The sequence below is a fragment of the Mesoplodon bidens genome, assembly GCF_964165515.1.
Source record: "Mesoplodon bidens genome assembly, chromosome: 3".
Classification (NCBI taxonomy): Eukaryota; Metazoa; Chordata; class Mammalia; order Artiodactyla; family Ziphiidae; genus Mesoplodon; species Mesoplodon bidens.
The window spans coordinates 36,003,672-36,021,738 of record NC_138178.1 but is presented as its reverse complement, the minus strand read 5'-3'; the positions used below and the strand labels follow the sequence as shown (position 1 = coordinate 36,021,738).

Sequence of the window (18,067 nt, the reverse complement as noted above, 5' to 3'; positions counted from 1 at the left end):
CCTCTAAACTATACAAATGATTTATAGCAACAGATTTTTTTTTCTTTCTTTCTTTTTCTTGTTTTTTTCAGGTTTTGGCCGCACCCTGCAGCATGTGGGATCTTAGTTCCCCGACCAGGGATCAAACCCGTGCCTCCTGCATTGGAAGGCAGAGTCTTAACCACTGGACCACCAGGGAAGTCCCAGATTTTCTAATATTAAATCATTTCATAAGTGCTTTCTTGTTCCAAATGAAGTGCAGGATTGAATTTGCTAATATTTTACTTTAGAGCTTTGTATCTATGTGAGTTTGGTCTCTAGCATTTTTTTTTTCTTCCCCTTGTGCTGTATTTATCAGGTTTTTCTATCAGGGGGATGCTAACAATACAAAATAAGTTGAACTACAATGAGGTATCACTTCACACAGGTCAGAATGGCCATCATCAAAAAGTCTACAAATCATAAATGCTGGAGAGGGTGTGGAGAAAAGGGAACCCTCCTATACTGTTAGAGGGAATGTAAATTGGTGAAGCCACTATGGAGAACAGTCTGGAGGTTCCTTAAAAAACTAAAAATAGAGTTACCATATGATCCAGCAATCCCACTCCTGGGCATATATCCAGAAAAGTCAAAAACTCTGATTCTAAAAGATACATGCACACCAATGTTCACAGCAGCACTATTTATAATAGCCAAGACATGGAAGCAACCTAAATGCCTGTTGACAGATGAATGGATAAAGAAGATGTGGCATATATATATATACATACATATATCTATGGAATATTACTCAGCCATAAAAAAGAAAGAAATAACGCCATGTGTGGCAGCAACATGGATAGACTTAGAGATTATCATACTAAGTGAAGTTAGTCAGACAGAGAAAGACAAATATCATATGATATCACTTATATGTAGAATCTAAAAAACTGATACAAATGAACTTATTTACAAAAGAGAAATAGACACAAACATAGAAAACAAATTTATGATTACCAAAGGGGAAAGGTGGGGGAAGGATACATTAGGAGGTTGGGATTAACATACACACTGCTACTATATATAAAATAGGTAAACAACAAGGACCTACTGTATAGCACAGAGAACTACATTCAATAACTTGTAATAACCTACAGTGGAAAAGAATCTGAAAAAGAATACATGAATATATATATTAATCACTTTGCTGTACACCTGAAACTAACAGAACATTGTAAATCAACTATACTTCAATTTAAAAAAATGTTTTAAAGTTGAACAACTCTCCTCTCCCACCTCATTTCACACCACAATTTCCATGACAAAAAAAATCAACAAGTAAAAATCATGCAGCTTGAAAGCAGCATTCCAGGAATAAAGGACAGCATGATCAGGGACACCAGGATGAAAAAGCACAGGGTATGCTCAGACGATAGGGTTTACGACTTCTTAAACTGGAATAAGTAACACAAAGTAAGTCTGGCCCAAGCTGCTAATTAATCTTCAAAGCACAACCCCCCTGCACTCAATTTATTCATTTTATATACAATACAGACTCCAAACTCCAGCCTGCATTCAAGATCCCTCCTGCTTTAACCTAACTTCTTTTTACATTCCAACCTGTGCTTGTCTGTGATGTCTGTTTGCCTAACATGCTGTCTATGATGGCACATCCAAATCATACCCACCTATCAAGGGGATAGCCCAAATGTCCATGAAAACTTCTCAGATCCAATGAAATTATATTTGAATTCACTTGTACTACAGCTATTTACTGTCAGCGTTTGGCTTGACTACTTCTTAAGCTCTTTGACAGCTATACTGGGTTGTACAGTGTCACATTCCCCCCACCCCCACCCCATTCATGTCCTTCCTGGACCTTAGAATGTGGCTTTATCTGGAAATAGTGTCACTGCAGATGTAGTTAGTTAAGATCAGGTCATACTAGAGTAGGATGGGCCCTTTATCTAACGGGACTAGTGTTCCTTTAAGAGATGAGACACAGAGCACCACATGAGAACAGAGTTAAGAGACTGGAGGAAGGCAGGTACAAGCCAAAGAACACCAAGGATTGCTGGACAGCACCAGAAACTAAGAAGGGGCAAGGAAGGGTTTTACCTAGTCTCAGAGGAAACATGATCCTGCTGACACCTTTATTTCGGACTTCCAGCCTCCAGAACTGTGAGAAAATACCTGTTGTTTTAAGGCACCCAATGTGTGTCACTCCGTTATGACAGCCCTAGGAAACTAAGACAACAGCAATTTTAATTTCTAATTTACCTTCCCAACCCAAAGACTGCCATATCCATAGACCAGCCCAGGACTACGTAGGCGCTCAATCCCGGCGGTGGTAAAGGAATGAGTGAGCTTCAACAGTCCTACTAATCAAGAATTACCAGGCGCTTATGAGCTACTGCTGTGAGATGCACAGCCAACGTTCAGCAAATGGTAGCCATTATTGCGGCAAGATATGGGGCTACAGAGATAAACGAAAGACAGTAATAAACTAAATACAGCAACGGGCAGGTGGAGCAATGCCAGAAACACGGGCAGCTGGGGTGGGTAGCGGGCCTTGATTCCCCGGAGGATCCCCGTGGGAGAAGTGGGTTGTTTTCCGAATAGATGGAGTCTCCAAGCCGCTCTCTCAAGCCCCACTGAACGACTCCCAGGCCTCTCCGGCCGTGGACCCAACAACAAACACACCCCTCCCCCAACCCGCGTCCCTAGCTCCTCTAGACCACCCTACCCGGCGTACAGCAGACCTCCCAGAAAGCGTCAAGCACTTAATTCTCCCCGCGCCTGTCCGCGGCGCCTCGACGCGACCCGCCACCTCACGCTACTGCGCGGGGCGGGACTTCCTCCCGGCGCCCCGGGAAGCGGAAAGAACTCTTTTCCGCCGGAAGGAGAAAGGAGTTGCCACCGAGATCGGACACCGGAGAGTAGGCATCTTCTGTCGCGTAAAGTAAGGCCGATCTCCGGCCACCCGGCGAGGTGGATGACAACAGCATCCTTGTAGGCAGGCTGGCTGGAGTGTCGGGCTTCAGGAGACGCGGAGGGGAACCGGAGTAGAGGTGAGGAGTCGGTGTATCTGTCGCCGTGTCAGCGCCACCGGCGACCTAGGTCTCATTACTAACTCATTGTCCTCCGCTTTCTGGACCTCGTCTGAAAAACGAGCTTGGTAGCTCACGGAGCTGTCGTGGGGATAGATGTGGAAGGGAGAAATCCACACTCAGAATGCAGTTTAAGAAAAAAACTCAGTAGGTGAAATTTCCCATGGGCGCTATCCTGTGTTGCGTAAGGTATGCAACGTGAAGGTCTATACAAACCCAGACTTTCATAATCGAGGATTCTTGCTTGAGGCAGCAGCGCCTGTTGCTTTAATTTGAAAAAGTACACTCACAGTTGGTAATTTTTAAGCTTCCTGAATCGGCCAAGCAGAGTCACTTGGTATTAGAGGTGGAACATAACCGTCTAGGTCATACCCCTCCTTTCATCTTTTTTTAAAATTTATTTTTTTGTTTTTGGCTGCATTAGGTCCTTCCTGCTGTGCACGGGCTCCCTCTAGTTGGGCGAGCGGGGGCCACTCCTCCCTGCGGTGCGTGGGCTACTCAGTGCGGCGGCCTCTCTTGCTGCGGAGCATCGGCTCCAGGCCCGCGGGCGTAAGTAGTTGTGTCTCACAGGCTCCGGAGAGCAGGCTCAGTAGCTGTGGCTCACGGACCCAGCTGCCCCGCAGCATGTGGGGTCTTCCCGGACCAGGGCTCGAACCCGCGTCCACCGCACCGATAGGCTGATTCCCAACCACTGCACCACCAGGGAAGTCCCCCCTCCTTTCATCTTAAATTGAAGCTCAGTCTTTGAGAGGAGACAGGCTGAAAGTAACACAGGTTGTTAGTGATAGAGATGGGACTAGAAGTGAGATTTCTTCATTTCCAACCCATAATTCTTTCCTCCACACCATACCATCTCTTTGGATTGCTGAACAAGTCTTTTTGGGGGGAAGTGAGCAGGAGTGAAGAGGGTGGTGGTGTACATTTAGGTGCAGTATGAATCCATCAAAGGCAAAGTCACTATGTGTCAGGAGTTAGAACTGTCATTTATTTACATTTTAGATACTCTATAGATGTAGATGCATCTATCATTTCCTATTCAGGAACGTATGTGTAGTAACAAAACGTGAAGATGAAACTTTGTGTACCTCTTACATACCTTTACACAGAAAGGCCTGGTGTTCATAGGTATATGCTCACCTTGGAAGACTTATCACTAACTATTTATTATTTGAGTTCTCACTATGAATATTTACTGTAACAATCTGTGGAAATGTTTACTCAAAACACTGTCTGAATCAGAAACTAGCTATAAAGAACCCCTAAGTTGCTGTAGAGGGCATTGCAGTCACACCTCAGCTGTCTGCGTAAGTAATACTGCACTTAGTGCTCATGCTGTTTAAAACTATTGTGCATTATCTATCTCATCTTTCCCATATTATTAGGTGGAAATGTCTTGTAGGAACGTGGGCAAGCCTAAGAGGTCTAGAAAACAACCTGAACATGAGCAAATATTGAAAACTGTTAGCATCACACAGGGGAAGTCTTTCCACTGAGGAACTCATTCAACTAGATGTTCATTGTGAGGGACCCACTGTTACTCTATATAAATTATTTTCCAACTTTTTGCTCTCAGGACTCCCTTAAAAATTACTGAGGATTCCAAAGAGCTCTCATTTATGTGTGTTATATATATCAATATTTATGGTATTAGAAATTAAAACTGAGAGGTGTCTTTAAACACAAGAATATACAAGCACACATTCTGTTGTTAAAGTGAAAGGATCTCAGGGGCCCTCACAGGGACCAGACTTTTAAGAATAACTGCTCTGTACAAATGTTTCAAAAAATTTTTAGATGATGTAGACAGATGATTGCTGTAGCAAGTGATTGTGACATGAACAGAAGTATCACCTTAAAAATGGAATAACAGGGCTTCCCTGGTGGCGCAGTGGTTGAGAATCTGCCTGCTAATGCAGGGGACACGGGTTTGAACCCTGGTCTGGGAAGATCCCACATGCCGCGGAGCAACTAGGCCCGTGAGCCACAACTACTGAGCCTGCACGTCTGGAGCCCGTGCTCTGCAACAAGAGAGGCCGCGATAGCGAGAGGCCCGCACACCGTGATGAAGAGTGGCCCCCGCTTGCCACAACTAGAGAAAGCCCTCGCACAGAAACAAAGACCCAACACAGAAAAAATAAATAAATTTTTTAAAAAATGGAATAACAGGGACAGTCTTATATTTCTATAATTTCTACTGGAATTATACTGAATTCATAGTTATCACATAAGTAGGTAATTGGTGTTTAACACGCCTTCTCTTTTGCAGAAATCTTTGACAGTTATATGTGGTTATTTTGGGGAAATTGGCTTGAAGTTCTTTGAAGAGCTGGGAACATATTTTTCTGCTTTAAAGTAGTGAAACATGGGGCTTCCCTGGTGGCGCAGTGGTTGAGAATCTGCCTGCCAATGCAGGGGACACGGGTTCAAGCCCTGGTCTGGGAAGATCCCACATGCCGCGGAGCAACTGGGCCCGTGAGCCACAACTACTGAGCCTGCGCATCTGGAGCCTGTGCTCCGCAGCAAGAGAGGCCGTGACAGTGAGAGGCCCGCGCACTGCGATGAAGAGTGGCCCCCGCTTGCCACAACTAGAGAAAGCCCTCGCACAGAAACGAAGACCCAACACAGCCAAAAATAAATAAATAAATAAATTTAAAAAAATAAAGTAGTGAAACATAGGATCCCACTCTCTGAAAATTCTAGCCAGCCATCAACTTTTTAGGAAAGGATGAGATTTCAGTAGTGAGGAGTGCCTCCTTCTGATTTTTCACCCTTGAGGGTATTACATAAATTTGGCCAAGGTTGTCTGGGGAGTGGAGCTGTTGTTTGGCATTGAGCTACTGTAATTGTTACTTTGTATCACTTGTAAGGACATCTTTCCCATAAAATGGTTTTTTAAAGACACTTGAAGGAATTTCCTGGCTGTCCAGTGGTTAGGGCTCCATGCTTCCACTGCAGGGGGCACGGGTTTGATCCCTGGTCGAGGAACTAAGATCTCACAGGCCGTGCTGCATAGCCAAAAAAAGTATTAAAAAAAAAAAAAAAAAGGACACAACATTTGAGAAGGAATCGCCTGTGATCTTTGTAAGTCCCTAAATTTTTCATTACCTCAACGGCATATAACTTCCTCGATCAAAGTCTTAGATTCTAAGACCAGCAGAGAGCCAGAGTCCTGTTGTGCTGTGATATCAGAACATCTGTCAAGCTCAGGGCCAAGGGGGTAACTTCCACTAACCAGTCTCCAGAGGATATGAACCAAATTTATGTTTCAGAGCATTTTAAGTAAACATATTGTAGACCTTTGGGCTCTCTTAATTAAGAGTAGTCAAAACTATAATATTAAATGTGTCAAAGACGTCTTGCAGTGATGGGGAGGAGCTTTCTAGGCCACACACATCTTCCCCACCCCCTAGATTCTTCTAAGCCCCTCCCACTCTGCCCATATTACAGGTCACCATGGCGCACTGCTAACTAATGGGATTATGTATTAGATCCCTCAGGTGTATTGGAACAGAAGAAAGGTTGAGAAGTACTCCCCCTGCTCCTACCAGTACACACAGATTTGAAAGCTACTTTCTAATAAAGAGGCTTTTCTTTTAATTTGGAAGACAATTTGATGTCTCCTTTTCTTTTCAGATATATGAGCTCTCTGAAAGCAGAACACTGTTGTTTCCATGTTTTGATCATTCAGAGATTATGAAGGCACAGTTCCTGCCTTTGATTTGCTTACAGTCAAGCGGAGTAGACACAGGTCATGGTGGCAGTATAGCCAGCCACTTAAGTATTCTGAAGGAGGTGAGTATGTGGAACCTAGCCTGGGAGAGGGAGGAATTAGGCAATGCTTCTAAGAAGTAACTTTTATACAGGCATTACTTGGGTGGGCAAGGAGCCAGGGGTGGGGGGTGGCGTCCAATGCAGGTTCCCAGGAATCTGTGGCTGGTTTATAAATTATAAATTGTACAAAAGACACTATCAAGTGTCTTTTCCAGAGCTCTATCCTTATTTTTGGATCATGCTTCTCTTGTTTTCCTTCTCTCTCACTGCCTCCTCCCCCTTAATTGGATAGGTATTTGGGATATGAAGGGAAGTCAGAGGGTAAAAACTTTCTGTATGGCCGAATAATAGGATGGCTTTACCAAGAAGTGATGTGTGTACTCAGTAAATCCATTTGTAAAAAGTAAGTTCCTGCTTTGTTTAGATGCGTAGCTGGGAAATCTCAATTTTGTTGGTTGGATTTTTTCCCAATGAATAGATTATATTCTTGTCTCCAGTCCAGTCTATTTGAATATAAGGACATGTCATAAGCTGCTTTCAAAGAAGAGACCCACATTTAGGCTTAGGAATGAGCACAGGGGAGACAGCAAGGTTAGAATCCAAGTTCATTCTATAAAAACATTTTTATCGGTTATATCTGAATGACTGCATGTTGTTTTAATCAGCTGCAAACTGTTTAGTTGAATTTGCATAACTCAAATAAATGATAGTTTAATTCTACCAGGATTTGAGTGAGGTGGAAATAGAGCAGAAAAACCTGAATCTATCAAAGTGTGGGAAAAATGAAGAAAAAGCAATTAATTAGTCAGGCTTAACTTTTTTCTGGGATTGGGGAATAGCAGAAAACAAGCCCTGAAGTAGAAAGACATGAACTAGCCCCTGTTCAGTAGCATTTCTAAAATATTTGGGACATTTTACTAACTTGGGGCATAGCTGTGCCCAACTCATGGTTACGCCCCTTCCGGGAGACTTCCTAACTGACAGAAAAGATGCTGACTGGGTGCAGTCTTTCCAAATCACAAACTGTTATCTTTTTTTTTTTTTTTGGCTGCGTTGGGTCTTCGCTGCATGCAGGCTTTCTCCAGCTGTGGCAAGCGGGGGCTACTCTTTGTTGCGGTGCACGGGCTTCTCATTGTAGTGGCTTCTCTTGTTGCGGAGCACGGACTCTAGGCACGCAGTCTTAGTAGTTGTGGCTCACAGACTCTAGAGCGCAGGCTCAGTAGCTGTGGCGCACGGGCTTAGTTGCTCCGTGGCATGTGGGATTTTCCTGGACCAGGGCTCGAACCCGTGTCCTTTCATTGGCAGATGGATTCTCAACCACTGTGCCACCAGGGAAGCCCACAAACTGTTATCTTGCATTTAGATTCATTAAGCGTTGGTTGCCATGAAGCAAGCATATGTAAGAGTTCAAATCTCTTAAAGCTTGAAGTTATAAAAGTAATAGATTACCATTCCCTCAATATCTTGACATGCTAGAGGACAGTGTTTTAAAAGGTGGACTTGTCATGTTCTTCTGGAGACTAAGAAAATGGAGTCCTTGAAGTCATGCTGACTCTGCTTTTAGCCTCCTAAATGAAAAGGTAGATAGAACAGGTCTTGTTTGCAAACTGAATTCAAGACCTACTTATCTACCAACAGCAATTATACACTTTCCATTGTCTTACTATAGAAAATAGGAGTAGTGAATTTATAGATGAGTCAGGGTGAAGAAAGACATAGTGAACCCATGAGAATCTTACTCTAATTGATAGGAAGGTGACCAGAAGTTGGAGAAGTTGGTTAGGGAAGTGGAGGAGAGGACCTTTCCTGTAGTACAGTCTTCATAGGGTCCAGGAAGTTTTTTTTTTTTTTTTTTTAATTAATTAATTTTTGGCTGCATTGGGTCTTCATTGCTGTGTGCAGGCTTTCTCTAGTTGCGGCGAGCGGGGGCTACTCTTTGTTGTGGTGCATGGGCTTCTCATTGCGGTGGGTTCTCTTGTTGAGGAGCACGGGCTCTAGGTGCACGAGCTTCAGTAATTGTGGCACGTGGGCTCAGTTGCGCACGGGCTCAGTTGCTCCGCGGCACGTGGGATCTTCCCAGACCAGGGCTCAAACCCGTGTCCCCTGCATTGGCAGGCAGATTCTTAACCACTGTGCCACCAGGGAAGCCCCAGGAAGTCTTCTGATAGCTAAACCTTGGATAGAGACCAACCTAGTCTCATTTACAGAATGCCACATCATGGTGAATTGTGCTGGGGGCAGCTGCCACTGTGTGAGCCACGTAAGATTTTAACACATTTTGGAGGATGAGAAGAGCAAATTGATGACCAAGCACATGCTTCAGAAATTACTTTATTGCATGTGTACAAGTGATTGCATATTGTTTGAATCAGCAGGAAGTCAATTATTAAACATACACTTTTCCAAATAAAAGGCAGTTTAATTTTACCAGAAACCAGTGTCATTTTGTATCCCAAGTCTCTAACCAGCTTTACAATCTCATCTAACAAAGGTGCCTTAAATTCTGAGTATTTTGAATTATTAAACCCGTGTTAGTTTACACCAGGATTCTGTGGTGGTTTTACATATTCTCTTTCCCCTTTGTTAAGGTGGGGAAGCCAAAGATTATGTTAATAATGTGCTCAAGAGTTATAAAGTGATATAGGTAAAGCTAAGAAAAGAACAGATTTTGGTATCTTTTGCCCAGTATGAGGGATTGTGGCTACAATGGTCTGATTTTTTTTTTTTTATCTTTTTCTGTTTTGTTTTGTTTTTTTTTTTTTTTTCTTTTTGTGGTATGCGGGCCTCTCACTGTTGTGGCCTCTCCCGTTGCGGAGCACAGGCTCCGGACGCGCAGGCCCAGCGGCCATGGCTCACGGGCCCAGCCGCTCCGCGGCATATGGGATCCTCCCAGACCGGGGCACGAACCCGTATCCCCTGCATCGGCAGGCGGACTCTCAACCACTGCGCCACCAGGGAGGCCCCTCTGTTTTGTTTTTTAACAGATTCATCAGCAGGTTGCAGGTGAACATGGCCTTGAGGTAAATCCTGCCCCTTATTGAAATTTAGTTCCAGCAGATTGTTCTTGGCATTTTAAGGAACTAGAATATTTTACAAAAAACAAAAGTTTTGTTTTGGTTTTTTTCTAGACTTTTTTTTTCTTGTGGAAGATGAGAAACATGTTTAAAGAAAGGTTCTTTATGCTGAATAATTGTGATGCTTGAAGTTGGTCATCTGCCTTATTTAGATTAAGTGGATTTTAAAAATCAAAGCTATTTCTACACCATTTTTTTCTTGATCAAATAAAATTTTATTAGAACCTTTTAGGTGCCTAGTTTTTATCCATGTTATATTACATGTGAAATAAAGCCTATTAGAATCCTGAATTCAAACTTACTTTATCTGTGATGTCCTACTTCCTACTCAGTAGTTTCTTTTTTAGTAGCTGATAACATTTTTGATAATACACACATATATATTTTAATTGTTTGTAACTTGAACCATCTCTGTGCTTGCTTTGGTTGTATCTTCCTTATATAAGGGTAGTGATCCAGGTTGGCAAGGCAGAGGGTGTGTGTGTGTGTGTGTGTAACGAGCTTTAAGATTTTCAAGTTGAGTTGTGAATTCAAGAATCTGAACTTCTGCTTATACCAATAGGCAGAGTTTTGAGATAGGAGATAAGAGGTGCTCCTTTGTGTCAGACTTTGAGTGTACTGGGAAACATGAAAGTGAAAATCTTTAAAGTGAAAGATTTTTCAGTTAACATAAAACTTTAAATGATGAGATCAGGGGCATGTATGTTTCGAGAAGCATCCACAGGGCACGATACTAAATTGTCCCTGAGAATTGCTTCACAGGTGGAGTCATTTACTCTGCATCTTGACTGGTAAGCATGAAAATGCTGTGTGTGCAGAGCTTTAAGTGGCAACTGGAAACTTGAACTGGAGAACCAGAAATGCAGCCAAGGGAGCTGGGCATCGAGGTCACAAAGGTGGCATGAGAACAGTGAGGCAGGATGCCCAAAGGTGCTGGCTGGAGACCACCTCTCCTACCAGGGCTCAGCTTTGCACTTGGTGGACTGATATTTTCTCTTAAAAGATTGTTGTGCATTTGCTATATGTCATACACTGTTATGCATTCTCATGTGTGTCATTAAATCTCCCATCCTATAAGACAAGTATTATTTTTCTCTTCGTTTAAAGAGAAACAGAAGCTCAGGGAGATAATGTGACTTTTCAGTGGTCATCAGGCAGAGTCGCTACAAAATAGCAATCAAACTCAGGTCTTCTGATTTCAAATCTGGTTCTCTTTACATTATAGGACAGTTCCTAGAATCAGTTGCAACTAATGTTGTCTATTTGTTACCAGACCTTAGCCCCCCTTACCCCAAACGTGCACATAGTGAAAGCAACACGTTTATTATTATTTATGTGTAGGCTGCTGTGTGACACCAGGAAGCACATAGTAGTAGGTAATGTTGCATTTTTACCAGTCTTGCCATCTAGCCACAGCTGCCCCTCTCTTCCTTCATACTGCCTCCCCTCAGGTTTGTCCCTCTCCTGCCATAGGTTTTCTGCTCTAGTTTGAACAAGTCCTGCCAGCCCTCACATGGAGAGCAGTGAGAGCCCGAAGAGCAGTGGCTGGATGAAACAAGTATTTGGTGTGCACGTGTTAGCCCTTGGGGATTGAGTGATGAACAAGACAGATACTGTCCTGCCTTCATGGAATTAGGTGTTACAAAGATCATTTCAAAATTAAAGAGGGTAAGTACCATGAAGGAGAGGAGCAGGTTTTTAGAAACAGTGTTCGGTGGGAGAAACCTCACCGGAGTGCCACTGACTACTGGGAAAACAGGAGAGGAGAAGGCTGCTGAGCATGGCACGTGGCTACCCTGGTTCTCTTTGTGGGTGGCCTCCTGCCTTCTTACGCCTGTTCTTGGCTGACTAATGAAATGTCACAAGTGCTGGGGCGCCTGGAGCCACTAACACTTATGTATCTCTTCCCTCCTTCTCCCCCAAGCTCTGTAGGCCTTGGGGACTCAGATACTTTGCATATACACAGATAGACCAATACAGTTTGACAACCTGAAAGACCTTTGAGTTCATTTAGTCTGAGCCTTCATTTTACAGCCAGAACTGACTAACCTAGCAGCACACAGGTGGCAGCACACAGGATCCAAGTCAGGTGAAATGAATGCCAGCACACCAGTCTGGCAGATAACAACATGAACCATAAATGATGAGCTGGGTGCATGGTGCTTGAACGCCAGGTTCAGGCAGCTGAGGCGTGAGTGGCTGGGAGAAGGGTAGGTACAGAAGAGAGACAGGAAGCTGGGCATCAGAATGGTCTAATAGAAAGTGACGTGCTTTGGCATTGAAATGCCATTGTGTATCTTTAGACATCCAGGCTTTTCCAAAGAAAAACAGGGATGCACAAATTGGTGAAGCTGACCACTGAACGTGTACAGATGCTGAGAAATGTCCACGTTGAAAAATGACAATTTTGAATTTTCATAGTCTAATAGAACGCCAATCTTCCTTGGGGAAACCGTTATCCTTATATCTGGAGTCATCTTGTTGTGTAGAAATTCATACTTATGCCTAAAGATTAAACGTTGATATAACAAAGCTTCAGAAATTCTATAGATGGGCTATTTACAGAACATTTTCAATTTTCAAATACTCCTATGATTATATCATTTTCTTTTATTAAATGACTATCAAAGTAACAGGCCATTTCTCAAACTATATATCTTTTCTAAAACGTGTCCTAAGAAACTTATATTTCAAAACTCTGTTTTTGAGTAGCCACTTAACCGCAGAAACTTAACATACAGTATCATAAACTCATATTGCATCAAAATTTGTATAGAAATACGTTTAAAAATGTGGATTTCAAGGTTCAGATGTGTAAATCCCTTGTAATAAAGACATTTGAAACAGGAAACCTCATGATCTTTCATGTAATAAGTGGGGCCTTTTGGTATAATCTGTGCACAAGTACTCTGAGGCATCCCTTTCCTAAACTTTCAAACTAAGCGGGGCACCTGGGGGCCTGTCACCACTCAGTATTGTATAGCACCAGCACCCTCTCATGAAGGGAGCGTACTTCTCCTTTGTGCTTTGAAAATGGCTGAAACCAAAGGCAGCCACAGGAATTTCCTAACTCTGCCCCCTATGGATGTTTGAAGTTCTGTGTGCCAGCATGCTGGTCCACATGGCTGGGATGAACGCTTAGAATACGATCCAGATGTGTCAGAACAAACCAGCCTCTTTCCATCCCAGTTCACCTTGTTTTTTTCTTAACTGAGCAGCCAACAGAAACTGAATGAGCCCTTCCCTCTACTTTCCCTCTCACCACCAATAGAGTCTAAGACTATGAACCAAAAAATACGAGTCCTCCACTGTTAAGAGACACATACACATACCACCACCCACCCCCCTTCCCCGGACATATTTCCAAGGTGGGACTACAAACTTCTGCTCTAGCACTGGGCTTTTTGCCCTTCCTTTTTCACTGTGTCTTGTGTTCCCACCCTTCTGTCTTTTAACCTCACCTCTCCCACTCCACACAGACTCCTCCTCGTCCTTTATGCGCCTTCAGTTCTCTGCCCCTTGTTCTTAACCGACTAGGAGAGGAGACTGGTTTTTTTAGTCTTACTTCAGGCAGAATATCCAAAAACAGTATGTGGCTCAGTGAACGGGATTTCTTTCGTTCCTCAAGCTGGGTCTGAGGTTTAGCAGAGCTGATTTTAGTCTTAATATCTTACATGAGGAAAGTTGCTCTTCTCACCTTTGCTTAGGCATGACAACATTTAACTAACCACGATGGAGGCTCCTGGGCACAAAACATTGGATGAAACATTAATAGGATTCAGCAAGTCGAGGATCAGAGGCCCCATAGTACCCACGGTACTGGGAAACTGGTGTGGTAAAAATTTTTGCAATTTTTGAGATGGAGAGTGGTTGCACCCATGGCCTTCTAAGTCTGAAATGTCTGAAAATGGCCTGGGCCTCATGGATTTTCCCAGCTTTATGGAACTACTCCAGTAGAGGACAGGATGCATAGCGACAAAAGCAAACCAGAATTAACCATAACCGTTAAGCCTCTGCCCACATCTACTAAAAAAGATGGAATTGGGGCTTCAAATCAAACTATTCATTTAGTAACAATGAAGTTGAACATAAATGCAAAACCAGTCACTTAGTGGTGAAGAATGCTGTCTTTGGAGCCAGACTGCCTGGGTTTGAATCCAAGCTCTGAATCCATGTTGGGTGGATTATTGAACTGCTGTGGGGCATAGCTTTCTTATATTTAAAATGGGATAATACAGTTGTGGGAAGTAAACGAGATAGTATGTGTAAGAGTGTAGAACAGTGCTTAGCGTAGAATAAGTACTCCATGAATTTTAGGTATTTTATTGGAAGTACCCAGAGCTGCTTTCTCTTTCCATCTGGACTTTAAGGAAGGGGGCTGGAAATGAGTCCTGAAATATCTTAGCATATTTTAGAAAACATAACGTGGGCCTTAGTTACTACTAGTGGAAACCTCTCACTCTGTTCTTATCAAAGCACCTTTTAATCTTGGGTATCCAGATTTCACCTTACCTTGATGATGCAAATGTGTGCCTCATGCACCAGGAGAGGCGGTTTGCTCCCAGGTCTTCCTGTTTAGGGACATCTTCAAAGGCCACACCCACCGTGTAATCCAAACACTCGTCCACCTCCACCTCCCAGTAATGGCGCCCTCGGACTGGAATTAGGTTTCCCATGACAGCAACACACCTGGTTTTAGAAAGTAGAAGCATCTGTGATTTGGGGTGACCCAAGCCCAGCTGTGCAGGTGAGTGACACCAACTGCTGGGGTCAGTCAGTAGGTGGTCTAGAAGTGTGGAGGCAGGTGTTTGAACACCCACTTGTAAAGCAGCACAGCCCTAACTCTCAAAGCTCACTTGACTGATGCTGAAAATTAGAAGAGGATTATTACACTGCTGGTCATAGGTGAGGAGGAAACAAGCCAATAGAAAAGGCTCTGTTTGCTTTTTCAGTGATTGGGCTTTTATAATAACAAAAAGGTTTAGTTCACTTGTTCATGAAGAAAGAAAGGGATTGAGGACTTCCCTGGTGGTCCAGAGGTTAAGACTCCGTGCTTCTACTGCAGGGGGTGTGGGTTCGATCCCTGATTGGAGAACTAACATTCCACATGCCACAAGGCATGGCCAAAAAAAAAAAAAGGGGACTGAAACCTAACAGAACACAGCACAGTCAATGGAACCATATGCTTGAGGTTCATGAGCTGGCCAGCACTTGCTTCTGGTCTCCTTGTTCCCCATCTGCCTCTCCCCCTCCCTCCCCAGTTCACACTTCTTTTTTTTTTTTTGTGGTACGCGGGCCTCTCACTGTTGTGGCCTCTCCCATTGCGGAGCACAGGCTCCAGACGCGCAGGCTCAGCGGCCATGGCTCACGGGCCCAGCCGCTTCGCGGCATGTGGGATCTTCCTGGACCAGGCCACAAACCCGTGTCCCCTGCATCGGCAGGCGGACTCTCAACCACTGCGCCACCAGGGAAGCCCCACACTTCTTTTCGAAATATAAATCTGATCATATCTTTCTACCAATAATTTCTACCACCTAAAGGGTAAAATCTAATTTTTTTTTTGCACTGGACCATATCCATGTTTCTTGCCTCATCTTTGACCTCTTCCCATTAGGGACCCCATATTGCAGACACACTAAACTGCTTGTAGTTCTCCACACATGATCTTTCTGGCTTCCATTGTTGGTACAGGTACAAGGCACTTTTCGCCTTGCTGTTCTGGAGAACTCCTCTTTATACTTAAAGAACTTGTGCCTCCCAGAAGCCCTTCTTGGGGCTCCTACAGTGCCTTGTCCATGCTTCTTTTTTTATATATATATAAATTTATTTATTTTATTTATTTTGGGCTGTGTCGGATCTTCATTGCTGTGTGCGGGCTTTCTCTAGTTGCAGCAAGCGGGGGCTACTCTTTGAGGTGCACGGGCTACTCATTGTGGTGGCTTCTCTTGTGGAGCACGGGCTCTAGGCACATGGGCTTCAGTAGTTGTGGCACATGGGCTCAGTAGTTGTAGCTCCTGGGCTCTAGAGCGCAGGCTCAGTAGTTGTGGCACACGGGCTTCATTGCTCTGCGGCATGTGGGATCTTCCCGGTCTAGGGCTCGAACTCGTGTCCCCTGCATTGGCAGGCAGATTCTTAACCACTGCGCCACCAGGGAAGCCCTATCTTATCTTTTATATGTGTGTTTTTACATATGTGTCTCCCCCACTTGCCTGAGTCTCAGATGGGCAGGGACTATATCTTTGTGTGGTTTTTTTGTTTTTATTTATTTTTGGCTGCATTGGGTCTTCGTTGCTGTGCGCGGGCTTTCTCTAGTTGAGGCGAGCAGGGGCTGCTTTTCCTTGTGGTATGCGGGCGCTAGGCATGTGGGCTTCAGTAATTGTGGCACGTGGGCTTAGTAGTTGTGGCTTGCAGGCTCTAGAGCACAGGCTTAGTAGTTGTGGTGTGTGGGCTTAGTTGCTCCGTGGCATGTGGGATCTTCCCGGACCAGGGCTCGAACCCGTGTCCCCTGCATTAGCAGGCGGATTCCTAACCACTGCGCCAGTAGGGAAACCCAGGGACTATCTTTGTCTCTTTACCCCCAGCACACAGCACATTGTTTCATGGGTCAACAGATGTACTGGTAACAGGATATTAAAATGGGACTCTAACTCAGCTTGGCTGGAACCACAAAAGCCAAGACCAGAACAGTAGGTGGTAAGTACTCCCATATTACAATATGAGATGCTGGACCACCTACACAGGACTTGCAAAAGACATGACCAAAAACTGGTTTTGCAACTTTTAGTGCAACACCAAAGGGTTGAAGCTGAAGATGCTTGAGGCTGTGTCTACCCAGAGAGCTGTCTTATAATCCACACAAAGAGTGAAGTAGCAGTGGCCTGGTCAAAGGTGTGCATTTTCAGAGGCCCACATATGAAGGAGACCCACCATAGAAATGCTGTAGATTAGAGGCTGCCCAACTCATGAATTATTGAAAAAAAGCCAATAAGATCTTTAAGATTTGATCAGTTGCATTCTGTTTTTTTAACGCAGGTAAGGACGTTATTGCTTCTTAATCCTCTCTGTGCCCCCCAACCCTGGGTTGAGTGGGCAGAGGCAGGAAAGGACAGAGTTGTGTTCCACTGTACTCTGTGCTGTTCTGTCACACGCTAACACTTACATATAGTAGGTATGTAACACACATGCAGTAAGAAGGCCAGCAGGGAGCGAGTGTCAGAGGAAGTGTCGGCTGCAGGACAGTCCAGGACCCAGGCAGGGAGGCTGGAGCAGTTTTCCATCGGTGGCCCCTCTGGCACCCCCCTAAGAGAGTCCTTTTCTTCCTTATAAGATCCTCCTGACTCTAAGACCAACCCACCGAGAATTCTTTTCATCCTGATTACCAGGAAGCTAAGAGCTGTGTTTAATGTTTAATTTTGGAAACAGAAATTAGCCCTTGAAGTTAAGCTGTGTTCTTTTTTTTTTTCATCTATCGCTGTGATTTTTCTATTTCAGTAGGGCATATTTGCCCCCTGTATTTTTTTTTTTTTTAGATTTTTTATATGGACCATTTTTAAAGTCTTTCTTGAATTTGTTACAATATTTTTTTTCTGTTTTCTTTATTTCTTTTGGGTTTTTTTTTTTTGGTCACGAGGCATGTGGGATCTTAGCTCTCCAATCAGGGATCAAACACGCACCCCCTGCATTGTAAGGTGAAGTCTTAACCACTGGACCGCCAGGAAAGTCCCTTGCCCCCTATTTTAAGTCTTCTTTAAGCATTCGGAAAGAAATGAGTTACAAATACATCATTTTGACCTTGAGTACTGAGCTCTGGAGATAGCGCAGATCCAGACAGACAAGGCGCATCTTTGACGGACAGCCCTCTCTCAGGTCGTGCACTAGCGCAACCACCATTCCCTCCACCAGCTTTGGGCTGGTTTTTCACCAGGGCTTTTGTTAGATAGTATCACAGTGTGGAAGAGAGAGCTCTGGGCCAAGCACTGGGGGACCTGGGTCCTTGCTGCTCTCCCACAGCCTGACGGTGTGACCTTCCAGCCCTGGGAGCCCAGGACTCCACAACACGTCTCCTCTGCCGGCACCAGCCAGACCCCTACTCCCCTCTCCTCAGCCTTCCCTCCCCACCATCCCCTCCCCCTCACTCATTTCTAGGAGTGAGAG

The 18,067-nt window shown here is 44.2% G+C and overlaps 2 protein-coding genes across 6 annotated transcripts in view; one reads left to right on the top strand and one right to left on the bottom strand.

Moving 5' to 3' along the window:
* Positions 1–2,856: 2,856 nt before the first annotated feature.
* The window catches only part of LOC308613613 (uncharacterized protein), a 26,319-nt gene continuing 11,108 nt past the window's right edge, over positions 2,857–18,067 (top strand). For 2 of the 5 annotated variants that reach the window (XR_014015275.1, XR_014015276.1), the window contains exons 1-4: positions 2,859–3,029; positions 6,702–6,860; positions 9,824–9,859; positions 11,387–11,581. Coding sequence is in view for 1 of the 5 variants with exons in the window: in XM_081227345.1 (XP_081083471.1) it covers positions 6,762–6,860; positions 9,824–9,859 (135 nt within the window). In the remaining 4 variants the exon portion in view is untranslated. Of the gene's footprint in view, positions 3,030–6,701; positions 6,861–9,823; positions 9,860–9,967; positions 10,337–11,386; positions 11,582–12,216; positions 12,291–18,067 lie in introns of those variants that run through there. The other 3 variants (XR_014015277.1, XR_014015278.1, XM_081227345.1) reach the window with 3 other exon arrangements.
* The window catches only part of FSD2 (fibronectin type III and SPRY domain containing 2), a 23,965-nt gene continuing 17,472 nt past the window's right edge, over positions 11,575–18,067 (bottom strand). The window contains exons 11-12 of the mRNA XM_081227349.1: positions 14,426–14,602; positions 11,575–12,418 (exon numbers count right to left, since the gene is read on the bottom strand). Coding sequence (XP_081083475.1) covers positions 12,166–12,418; positions 14,426–14,602 — 430 coding nt within the window. The 3' untranslated portion in view covers positions 11,575–12,165. The remainder of the gene's footprint in view (positions 12,419–14,425; positions 14,603–18,067) is intronic.